Source organism: Erpetoichthys calabaricus, chromosome 4, assembly GCF_900747795.2.
Source record: "Erpetoichthys calabaricus chromosome 4, fErpCal1.3, whole genome shotgun sequence".
NCBI classification, from domain to species: Eukaryota; Metazoa; Chordata; class Cladistia; order Polypteriformes; family Polypteridae; genus Erpetoichthys; species Erpetoichthys calabaricus.
The window spans coordinates 181,149,968-181,163,269 of NC_041397.2; the positions used below are offsets into that span (position 1 = coordinate 181,149,968).

Sequence of the window (13,302 nt, forward strand, 5' to 3'; positions counted from 1 at the left end):
ACGCATATGGCAGAGAAGGCAGTTAAAGAATGCACCAGGCATGATTTTGTTTTCACTTCTGTTTACAGAGATCGGTTCGTAGTGTGCATTGTTGCAATGTTACTTTTCTTGGTGGTTTATTAAATTACGGATTTTTCAAATGTTCATTTTTTTCCCTGTGCTTAAAACTCATTAAAAAAGTGTTTTTACCGAGCGGTTCGTAGCGCTATAGTGCAAAGTCTTGCAGTGTTAAGTTTTCTCTGTTATTCAATGTTTTTACATTTAGTTTACTATTACGCTATGCATTCTATGGTATAATCTTCTATCTATATATATTATTCACTAAGGCGGCCGACCATGGCAGGCAAGACACAAGACAGAGCCAGTTTTCAGTCACGGACAATTGTATGTTGCTCTCTCCAGAGTTACATCTTTTCATTCACTCACAGTCGTATCCTCAAACCCACCCCATTTGGACAACTGTGTCTTTCAGGAAGTGTTCACCCATCAATAAATAATTATGCGGTGTATGCTACGCCGCGGGTTGGCTAGTATAATATAATATTTATATTATATATATATATATATATATATATATATATATATATATATATATATATATATATATATATATATATATACACACAGTATATAAAAAAACATGCAGCAGGACTTGAAAGGAGCATTTCAACTTCTTTTAGCTGCTCCCGTTAGAAGTCACCACAGCAGATCATCTTCTTCCATATCTTTCTGTTCTCTGCATCTTGTTCTGTTACACCCATCACCTGCATGTCCTCTCTCACCACATCCATAAACCTCCTCTTAGGCCTTCCTCTTTTCCTCTTAACTGGCAGCTCTATCCTTAGCATCCTTCTCCCAATATACTCAGCATCTCTCCTCTGCAGATGTTTAAACCAACACAATCTCACCTCTCTGACTTTGTCTCCCAACCGTCCAACTTGAGCGGACCCTCTAATGTACTCGTTTCTAATCCTATCCATCCTCGTTACACGCAATTCAAATGTTAGCATCTTTAACTCAGCCATCTCTGGCTTTTAGTCAGTGCCACCATCTCCAACACATATAACATAACTGGTCTCACTACTATCCACTAAACCTTCCCCTTCACTCTCGCTGGTGCCCGTCTGTCACAAATCACTCCTGACATTCTCCTCCACCCATTCCACCCTGCCTGCACTCTCCTTCACCTCTCCTCCACCCTCTCTGTTACTCTGTACTGTTGATCCCAAGTATTTAAACTCATTCACCTTCGCCAACTCTACTCCCTGCATCCTCACCATTCCACTGACCTCCCTCTCATTCACACACATGTATTCTGTCTTGTTCCTACTGACCTTCATTCCTCTCCTATCTAGAGCATATCTCCACCTCTCCAGGGTCTCCTCAACCTGCTCCCTACGCTCGCTACAGATCACAATGTCATCAGTGACCATCATAGTCCACGAAGACTCCTGTCCATCACCATTGCAAATAAGAAAGGGCTCAGAGCTGATCCCTGTTGTAATCCCACCTCTACCTTGAATGCATCTGTTATCCTACCGCAGACCTCACCACGGTCACACTTCCCTCGTTCATATCCTGTACAACTCTTACATACTTCTCTGCCACTCCTGACTTCTTCATACAATACCACAGCTCCTCTCGAGGCACCCTGTCATATGCTTTCTCCAGGTCCACAAAGACGCAATGCAACTCCTTCTGGCCTTTTCTATACTTCTCCATCAATACACTCCGAGCAAACATTGCATCTGTGGTGTTTTCTTGCCATGAAAGCATACTGCTGCTCACTAATCATCACTCCTTCTTAACCTAGCTTCCACTACTCCTCTTTCCCATAACTTCATGCTGTGGCTCATCAATTGTATCCCCCTGTAGTTAGTGGAGTCCTGCACATCCCCCTTATTCTTAAATATCGGCACCAGTACACTTCTCCACTCCTCAGGCATCCTCTCACTTTCCAAGATTCCATTAAACCAGGGGTGTCGAACTCCAGTCCCGGAGGGCCGCAGTGGCTGCAGATTTTCATTCTAACCATCTTCTTAATTAGTGACCAGTTTTTGCTGCTAATTACTTCTTTTAATTAATTTGACTCAGGCCCCTTAGTTGTTTCTTTTTCCTTAATTAGCGGCCAAACAATAACGAGACATGAAACAAGCGGCCACATGACCAGCTCACCTGTGCCCATTACACAATATCTGAAAACAGAGAAAGGTGGAGGTCTCAGTAAGTCTGATCTCTCAGGTCATCAAAACATCTTGACAGTGTTCTTAGAAAAAAAACATAAAATCATCAGTTTTAGAAATGTCTGCTGTGGCAGAAAGAATAATTAAATGACGGGTTTAATTAACAGCAAGCATTGGCTTCTCATTAAGAAACTGGTTGGAGTTTGAAGCCCCAGTTTAGCTGGTCATCCGTTGGCTCGTTTCACATCTCACTTCTGTTTGGCTGTCATTTAATGAGGAAACGAATCTATTCAGAGCACTGAATCCTTAAAAACAAGGCTATTAAAATGAAGGGAAAAAAGTGAATTAGCAGTGAAAACTGGTCACTGATTGGGAAAAGGGGTTAGAATGAAAACCTGTAGCCACTGCGGCCCTCCAGGCCTGGAGTTTGACACCTGTGCATTAAACATTCTGGTTAAAAACTCCACTGCCATCTCTCCTAAACACCTCCATGCTTCCACAGGTATGTCATCTGGACCAATAGCCTTTCCATTCTTCATCCCCTTCATTACAATCCTTACTTCTTCCTTGCTAATCTGTTGCACTTCATTATTTTCACATCATCCAAACTTCTCTCTCATTCTCTTCATTCATCAGCCTCTCAAAGTACTCTTTCCATCTTCTCAGCACACCCTCATCACTTGTATGTTTCCATCTTTATCCTTTATTACCCTAACCTGCTGTACATCTTTCCTAGCTCGGACCCTCTCTCTAGCCAATTGGTCCAGGTCATTTTCTCCCTCCTTAGTGTCCAACCTCTCATACTACTCATCATACGCCTTTTCTTTAGCCTTCGCAACCTCTCTCTTCATCTTGTGCCTTATCTCCTTGTACTCGTCTACTTTCTGCATCTCTCTGTCTATCCCACTTCTTCTTTGCCATTCTCTTCCTCTGTATACTCTCCTGTATTTCCTCATTCCACCACCAGGTTTCCTTTTTCTCCTTCCGCTTTCCAGATGTCACACCAGGCACCCTTCTGTCACCCTTACTACTTCTGCTGTAGTTGTCCAGCTGCCTGGCAACTCTTCATTGCCACACAGTGCCTGCCTTACCTCTCCCCTAAACACTTTTTCATATCTACCACCATTTGATCATTGGCTCTCCAATCCACTTGCGACTTACTGCCCTTCCATTTAGTCTTTTGCACACATTAATATATCAACCTTCCTTCTCTGAATTATGTGAAAGCCAATTAGTTGCTTACAGACTACGAAGGATTAAAAGCTGACAAAGCTGTTTTGCTATAACAGAAGGTTATTCATGCAGACATCTGTTATAAGACAGGGTGCAGTAAGCTGACTTAGAACAACTTCCTCTTTAGAAATACATCAATGTTAGACACAGAAAAGATGACCTTCCTTCCTTCATAAAACAGAAATGGGTGGCCGATTTGCACAATATAAGATGAAATGCTTAGGAATACACATTATGCTTTCTGATAAGCTTGGGACTGGCGTGAAGAAACACACTGGACTGAACTTTATTTTTTCTTCAGTCATTCAGACATACAATTTTGTTTTGGCATCCAGATCACTGCCTTGCTACATAATATGCCCTAACAATATGTGTTTTAGCCTACCTACATATGACCTATTTCTGGTGCAGTTTCTTGTACTCCTGATGCAGCAAAGCTGCCCCAAGTCATTACACGATCTCTGTCAACCGTGACAGGTGGTATGAGATTTCCAAAGCACCAGGTAGCCCATATCAGTCAAAATGTTCGGCTTTTTACTCATCTGCCAACAGAGTATTACAGTAGATTTACGCATCCCATGATGTGCCTGTAAATTATGTGAGACGACCAATTCAAGCCTGTGGTTAAAGGTATAAATGTGTCACATTTACTGTATATTGGACTAGGCTGGTCATAACCATGTGTTATTTTCACCCAAGGATTAAAAACAGCTGACCCTTATGCGCTCAGTAACTAACCTGAGATCCCGGTGATGGGGAGGGCACAATTAACAAAAAAAAAAAGAAGTACTAAATTTAGATGTCCTCTCTTTTAGCTTTTCTCTACTTCAAATTTAAAAAAAAAACCCTGAATGATCTGAAAAAAGTCAGACGTGGTAAAATACTTTGTATAAAAATACATGCATATTTATTTTGTATATAAAATGTTTCAAACAATTATTTACTGTTTCTACCTACCACAACTTCTATCATATGACTGCTAATTTATGTGTACGTTAAAAAAAAAACTATTCTATTTGTTCTCATACAGAATATCTAGGTGCTTTAGACATTAGCTACAATGGCATCACAACTAGATTTTCTTGGGTATGTTAGCTCAAAACAATACCTCCTATGGTCACACAAACGTTGTGTAATGCAATACCACAGTAGAGTATCAACAGAATTGTATCAGTATAGAGACAAATAGATTCACCTTAGTGACTCTTTCCACTTTACAGCTGCTCAGATTAATATACAGTAATAATTCTGAGAAACATGGGGTATAACAGAACAGCTCCTGTTCTCCTTATTGCATGTGCCAATTGTAACCACAGTGCTCATCATAGTAACCTGCTCCATGCGTCTACATATATCTCTGCAAAGAAATGTTAGATCATCAGTCATTAGCGCACAATGTATTTCTAACCAGACTTCTCGGCTTCAGCCTCCTTGTTAAATTTACTTTTGAATTACAGCTGATAAAGTAGCAATGATTGTCAATATGGAAACAAACATCTTTGTATGAATTTACACTGGTTACAGGCTTTTAAGAATCACAAGAAATTTTAGAAATGACAGGAGACTTCTTAAGGGTTGTCAAGGTTTCTGCTTCAACTACATGTCTTGGTAGTTTATAATTATAGAGTGGTAGGAATCTGGAACAAAGAAGTGCTTCTAGGCTTCAGTCCTAAATGCACTTCCCCTTAATTTCCACTGGTATCCTTGAGTATGTGATTCATAGTTAACTTAAAAGAATTCTGCTGGATCTACTTTATCAATGCCTTTGAGAACTTGGAAGATCTGGATTATGCCCCCACGCATGTCTGAGACAAAAAAGGTTTCATTCTCCCAGTCTATTGGAGTAGGACACATCCTTAAGTTTCTGTGATGATGCTGTGTGGGGGTTTTAGCATTATATTTGCACTGTGATAGCCTGAGATAAAGGTCAATCTTGAAATCATTAACGTAAATATACTACTTCTTTGTCATTTCTCAAGATAACGAGACAGAAACACCTTGAAATGTGTATTAACTATTTATTTCAGAGTATACGTTCACGGTTTTAGTTCCCCATTTTACTATGGTATTATAGCAGCTGTCAGCGCCAGGGAGACTGCATGTGAAGATATGCAAGTGCTAGGCCAGAAGTTTCTCCACAAGAAGAGTATTTTACATGTCCTCTTTGATTTGGCACATGCTTTCTTTCATAGCCTAAACATACTGACAGGACCACTGGCTCCTACAACGATACAAGTCTGTATTAACTGGCACTTAATCCAAAGCAAACTCATGCTTTCATATACTCCTGCTAGGACAGACTATTTTCCTCTCTCTGAAATACGTCAAACCCCTCATGCTTTCACTGCTAAACCCATTTAATTCCAATAATGGCTGTGGATGGGGGAGCTTACCCTGCTAGCTGTATTCAGTGATGGAGTGCATCCACAAACATGCCTACACCCACACAGGGCTAATCTGGACTTGACCTCGAAGGTAACATGCGCACTTTTGGAATGTGAGAAGAATTAAATGATATCTTGATGGCTCTGCAGAAGTAGTACGTGAGCAGATTCCTTACATGTTATTTATCACTCCGTGAATAAACATAAAAACAGATTATTTTGAAGCATTCCTGTGGTTTTCAAATGTATATATCTTTGTATGTGTGATTGGGAGTCTCGGACAACCCTGCAAGCTTTCATATTTTCCACTTATTACATCAAACAAAGGCCCACTAACCCATGAACTACATAAAGCTACTTAAATTTTTCAAAAGTGCCACATCCTTCTACCTCCCTATGAATAGAGGGCAACTGCAAACATTACACATTTGTAATGGGGAGCTAGGATGATTTATAGAAACGTATTTTGTGATTCTAACTTGTAGTTTAATAACAAGCAAGAACATAAGACAAAAGACAGCGTAAAATCTACACAAGTCATATAAAAAGAAAAAAAAACTTTTAGGAAGGGATGGACATCACCTTACACGAATGTTTAAGGTTGGAAGGTGCTTCTGATAACTCCTCTAGCATTTCATTATATGTGGAAATGATATCAAATGTATACAGAAATTGGTTCATAATTCATTCTCAATTAAAAATAAATTTTTTTAATAAAAACACATTTTAAGTATAGTTTCTTTTCTTTTATGGGTTGTTGACTCATTATTTACATTTTAATGCTTAAAAGAAAGAACAAAAGAAAAAAGAAAAATAAACCGCGACTCAGTCACAGCAAAGGTCAAAAATGGCTTGACTTCAATGTGCATTTTCTATCTATCTATCTTCCCACCATTTTTGCAGAGGTAATCTTTTATCCTAGTCGGTGATCATCTTCATAATAATTGTATTATCATTTTAATGGATCTCTTTTTAATAGTGAAATCCCAAAAAAACCAGCTACATGAATTCAAGTCACATTTTCAGAACATACTTGTTTTTTTTAGCAGTGTAAAAAAATGTTTTTTTACACAGTGCACACCTCATGGCAGTAACGCTTTCTCCAAATCTCTTCTAACCGTAATTGTATAGCACCATAACACAACAGCTTAATGATCGGAGATCATTTCTGAGACAGAACAGTGATTCACAGTTGCTGTTGAGCAGTCAATGAAAAACTCTTGGCACATCATTTGTCTTAATCTCTGAAAGACTAATGTTCAAGACATGCAGCATTACAATCCCTTTCCAGTTTTGTCATCACCTTTGCACAGATGAGCGCTGAACTAATTTTAGTTTGTTGCAGCTGCTGCCTTTGCCAAAATTTCGACCAGGACTTTCACATTCTGAGCTACTGCGCTGTAGGAGTAGAAGCTTACGCTTGTCATTGATCTCAGGTTCAGAATCGCTCAGTTCAAGATCTGGACAGTAGCCATCGCTCTCCTGGTAATTGTGTTTGCTACCACTCTGTCTCTCAGGGACTGATTTGGCCCACAGGCGCTCCTTAGTGGCAGCTTTTCTTGAGGATTTTTCTGAACTCCTTAAGTCCTCAGTTGTTCTCATAAGGCTGTCTGTGACCTCTTTGAAAGAACGGCTGAAATGTTCCATAGCTGATTTTCGAAAAGTACCTCCTCCCTGAACAGAAAAATGGTTAGACAGACCTTGCTCATATGTCGTTTGACAGGAGCTGTCCCTGTGTTTCACTGCCTTGTCTACCACTCCATTGGATTTGCTGGGACAAGCTCTTTCTTGGTCAAGTTTACTGTCCCCATTTGAAGACTGGACATGCATACCAATGTGAAGTGCTGAAGGTTTCCCACGAGGAGTACTGGAAAAGACATCGCTAACTCCTACTGTCTCAGGCTGTGAACGCCCTGAGCTTGACAGCAAACCATTGCAATCATCACCTTTGTGGACTCGATGATGATGCGACCGAAGTTTCTCACTGGCTTTAAGGAGGCTGTGCATAGCAACAGTACTACTCTTGTAAACATTACCACTGTTATCAGGGCACAAGGGTCCATTTTTTGACTTGGAGACTGTTTTGCTGGTTCCTGAATTCACCTTTGGCATCTTTAACTTCAAAGTTATTCTGGGAGGAGTTCTGAACAGAACACTTTCTGGAGGGCACGACAAAGGAAGTCCTAAAAAATAAAATGTTCAAATAAAAATGTGGCTTTTAAAAATAGTGCATAAATGCAAAAATAAATTCTCATATCATCACTATTTGAAAATTATACAATGTACATTATCATTATGCACAAAGGTTAGTTAGTATTTAAAATAAAATCACCATTTGTATGTCAAAATATAATCAACAAGTGTCTGTTTATATAGTAATCATTTTGGAGACCTGTGGATAGGAGACAGACCTAAAACTTTGGTTGGATGGCCACTGTCTAAGATTATAATTAAAAGTAAAATATTACAAATATAATTTTTTAGAGACATTACACATTTAACTGTTCTAGAAAAAAAAACATTGAAAAGGAATACAAAAGAAAATTGAACACTTGCATAAAGCATTACAAGATGAAGATATCAACACCCATCGATCTAGTAAAACTATAAATCAGAAATGCACGGATTGACGACTCCCCCTTGAACAGGCCAGTTTTATATTTAAAAAATGTGAAACAAGCACTAATATACTGGAATAACCTAATTATAGCAAGTACATACAAGAAAATTGTATAATAATATAGTAATAAACAGGGATTAAAAAATGAAAACAAAACAAAACACAAAATTACTGCAGCTTCAATGAAAAAAAAATTATACTCAAGGTTGAATATTGCCACCTCTTCCTGCATATGGTTTTTAAAGACAGACTAAGAAGGTGTAGGCAACGTACTGAGAGTACCTACTTTAAGAATCTAAAGGATACATCTTGGCTTCAGTCTATGATCTTCATTGTGCAATGGAAAACTCAGAATAACAGCATGAAATAATTGTGATGAGAATTCCATCCTAGTAATCTCCTGGAAATAGTGGCTTGCAATTGTAGAAACTGAAGCGAAGTACTCAGATTAAATTGTCAGTTTACCAGTGATTCTACATTAACTAGGTCCTGGTGATTTCTGGAAGCTGCGTGTTGATTGCAGTTCTAGACATCATCTGATTTCAAAATGAAGTAAGCTTGATGTATTTCTCATTTGCTGCACTCCGTTTCCAAGACCAACCACTCCATTTTACAGTCCTCAACCTTGCCCATTTGTTTGCTGGTCTGGATTAGAGCTTGGAGAGCACAACTGTAAACACCTATCTGCTACAGACTTTCTGCCTGGCAGAGATGTTGAGGATGCAGAATTATCACTTGAGGCTATACTCACTCTTGCCATAGTGTAAGATTTTCATCTTTTTAGTGTGTTTGTCTCATCCCAGTTTTATTCCCTCTATATATCTGTTTCTGTTTCAGTTAATTACTTTTGTTCATATATTGGTGTGTATATATACAGTACTGTGCAAAAGTTTTAGGCAGGTGTGAAAAAATGCTGTAAACAAAGAATGCTTTCAAAAATGGAAGTGTTAATTATTTATTTTCAATCAATCAACAAAATGCAGTGAATGAACAAAAGAGAAATCTAAATCTCTGGGGGGGCCATACCATCACTTCCAGGACTACTTCTTGTTCTTTACGCTGAAGATAGTTCTTAATGACTTTGGCTGTATGTTTGGGGTGGTCGTCCTGCTGCAGAATAAATTTGGGGCCAATCATACGCCTCCCTGATGGTACTGCATGATGTATACATATCTGCCTTTATTTCTCGGCATTGAGAACACCATTAATCCTGACCAAATCTCCAACTCCATTTGCAGAAATGCAGCCCCAAACGTTCAAGGAACCTCCACACCATGCTTCACTGTTGCCTGCAGACACTCATTATTGTACCGCTCTCCAGCCCCTTGACGAACAAACTGCCTTCTGCTACAGCCAAATATTTCAAATTTTGACTCATCAGTCCAGAGCACCTGTTGCCATTTTTCTGCACCCCAGTTCCTATGTTTTCGTGCATACTTGAGTCGCTTGGCCTTGTTTCCATGCCGGAGGTATGGCTTTTTGGCTGCAACTCTTCCATGAAGACCACTTCTGGCCAGACTTCTCCGGACAGTAGATGGGTGTACCTGGGCCCCACTGGTTTCTGCCAGTTCTGAGCTGATGGCACTGCTGGACATCTTCCGATTTCGAAGGGTAATAAGCTTGATGTGTCTTTCATCTGCTGCACTAAGTTTCCTTGGCCAACCACTGCGTCTACGATCCTTAACGTTGCCCGTTTCTTTGTGCTTCTTCAAAAGAGCTTGAACAGCACATCTTGAAACCCCAGTCTGCTTTAAAATCTTTGTCTGGGAGAGACCTTGCTGATACAGTATACTACCTTGTGTCTTGTTGCTGTGCTCAATCTTGCCATGACATGAAACTGTCTTCCACAACCTCACCTTGGTAGCAGAGTTTGGCTGTTCCTCACCCAGTTTTAAGCCTCCTACACAGCTGTTTCTGTTTCAGTTAATGACTGTGTTTCAACCTACGTGTGACATTGATGATCATTAGTACCTGTTGGGTATAATTAGTTGATCATACACCTGACTATAATCCTACAAAATCCCTGACTTTGTGCAAGTGTACCTATAAGAATTGATGCTGGTTTGAAGGCAAAAGGTAGTAACACCAAATATTGATTTGATTTAGTTTTTTCTTTTGTTCGCTCACTTTGCATTTTGTAAATTGATAACAATAAATCATTTATATTTCTGAAAGCATTCTTTGTTTACAGCATTTTTTCACACCTGCCTAAAACTTTCGCACAGTACTGTACATACACATATATACATGTCTTTCAAAACTATTATCGCTGCATATACATCTGTCTTTCGAAACTATTATTGCTGACAATTCGTCACATGTTGTGACATGCTATATACGCAAGCGTGATCTTTCAGATTCATATAGAACTCCAAGAAAACTTATTCGTTCGTGTTTATCAGATAAATTTTGTGTAAAGTGCGATACTTTTGGTCGTATGGATTTGTATCCTGTCTCTATTTACCTGTCTCACCACTTCACCACCTAATAGTTAATGTATGGTGCGCATACTGGTGCAAAAATGGCTGCCATCATATCATCCAGGTGGATGCTACACATTAGTGGTGGTTGAGGTGGCTCTATGTCCTGGGCATAATGTTAAAAGTACATCCGGCCTTGCAAGCGGTCCTTCAGCTTACAGGGAAATCTTGGGGGTTAGTAGCAGGATTGGCACTCCAGCCACCATAAAAACTTCACGAAGCTCTGAAATGGCAGACAGGACTTCTCCGCGGGAGTAGCTCTGCTGCAGCTGCTCATAGGAAGGCTGCTCGCATTATGAAGGGGATGGGGGAAAGTTATCGGAAGCCTCCTCCCCAGGAAAACAGAACTTGTCATCCCTGTCTTGAAAGGGAAGCATGATTGCCTGGACTGCAGCAACTACAGGAGGATAACACTGCTTTTGTTGCCAAATAAGGTCCGTTCTAGGGTCATCCTCAATGGGATATGTGATCACTTGCTCACCTACAAGCGACCGGATCAATATGGCTTTACGCCAAAGAAGTCTACCATTGACTGCATCCTAGCACTGAGGGTTCTTATTGAGCACAAACGTGAATATCGTCAGAGTTTCTTTGCAGCTTTTATTGGTTTTTGTAAAGTGTTCGACTCAAGTTGATTGAGCTACCCTGTGGGACATGCCGAGACTTTGTGGGATCCCCCCGAAGTTGCTGGATTTCATGGTTGGCCTGTACACTGGTACTGTGAGTGCTGTGCAGAGAGGAGGCAGAAGCTGTGTGTTTTTCCCAGGTGATTTTGGAGTTCGTCAGGGGTGTGCCCTTGTTCATGCTTACATGGGCTGGGTATTGGGTAGGGTCGTGGGATCCAGCGACTGTGGGGCATCTGTTGGTGAAGAAAGATTCACTAATCTTGACTTTGCTGATGATGCTGTCATCTTTGCAGAGTCAATGGAAACTCTGATTGGGGCTTTTGAGAGAGACTGAGCAAGGGATCTGAGTATCTGGGCTTGCAAGTGTCCTTGATAAAGACCAAGATCTAGTCCTTGAAGGACCTCTTAGGCGCAGACATCGTCAGTGTGTCTGTCTGCGGAGAGGACATTGACCTTGTCGAGAGATTTACTTACCTCGGCAGCTACACATTCTTGTCTCTGATGACTCTTCCTACAAAGTCAGTAAAAGGATTGAGAGAGCTTTGGAGATTGCTGGAAAGGGGCATGTGGCACTCCCGATATTTTTGCAAAAGGATGAAGGTTCAAGTCTTTAGAGTCCTGGTGCTTCCTGTTTTGCAATATTATATTAATATTATATAGTATATTATCCAGTGACCTGAGACGATGACTGGACTCCTTCGGTACTGTCTCTCTTCGGAGAATCCTTGGGTTCTGCTGGGTTGACTGTGTCAAACAAGTGGTTGTTCACGGAGTCCCTGCCTGCATTGTAAGGGAGTGTCAGTTATGGTACTACGGCCATGTGGCGCAATTCCCCGAGTGTGATTCGGCTCACTGTTGAGGACCTTATCAGCTGGACCAGTCCAAGGGGTTCTCATGTAACCCCTGGCCACGGCAGACAGATGGCCACTTCTGGGGGGTGGGACTGGACTGTGTGTCTGCCTGGGGGGGTTGTCAACCAGGATCCCAAGCTATTTCATTGTGTGGTGGATGTGGCAAAGCGCTGTAAAAGTCCATGCTCCCAAACCTGACATAACCTGAAGTTGTTCCCCACTCACTATGAAAAGTGCTTTGAGTAGTGAGAAAAGCTCTGCATAAATGTAAACATTTATTATTATTATTATTATTATTATTGTTATTATTGTAGTCACTTGCCCATAGGAAATCAGCTGTACATTAAACACCTTTTAGTGCAGTGGACAGAATAACATGAAAATACATTTCCCTTTCCTTTAAGTACATTAAGTAAAAAAATGACTAACTATCTGTGAAGCTGCTTAAGAAAACTGTTAAAAGCTGGAAATGCTTAAAAATAATATCACACACTATTACTGACTAGAACTATATTGAGTCTGCTGCACAGGCTGCATCATGAGAGGGAAGCCAGTACCCAGTCACTGTCTATGTGGGGTTTACATGTTTTTTTCTGGCTGTGTTGGTTTTCCTCAAAAAACATGCAAGTTAACTAGAGATTATAAATTTCCCACATGTGTGTGTGTGTGCATGTAAGATGGCCCTGCAATGGACTGGCGTTCTGTCCAGGGCTGGTTCATGCCTTGTACCTAAAGCTGCTAGTATACACATTCGAATCTCCACATCTTTGAATTGGATTTAGGGTGTTGAGATTATTATTACCACAAACTGTTATGTGAAAATGACAGATCAGTCACTGGCACTTGTGTGGATGTATACCTGTGTGCCATGCAATGGACAGCTGCTCTATCCATGGCTTTTTCCATCCTTCCATGTGATCCTGAA

The 13,302-nt window shown here is 40.4% G+C and overlaps 1 protein-coding gene across 3 annotated transcripts in view; it reads right to left on the reverse strand.

The window, feature by feature from the left end:
* Positions 1–6,833: 6,833 nt before the first annotated feature.
* jade3 (jade family PHD finger 3) overlaps positions 6,834–13,302 on the reverse strand; it is an 82,300-nt gene continuing 75,831 nt past the window's right edge. For all 3 annotated transcript variants that reach the window (XM_028800018.2, XM_051927092.1, XM_028800020.2), the window contains one exon: positions 6,834–7,983. In XM_028800018.2, the coding sequence (XP_028655851.2) occupies positions 7,100–7,983 (884 nt within the window). In that variant the 3' untranslated portion in view covers positions 6,834–7,099. The remainder of the gene's footprint in view (positions 7,984–13,302) is intronic.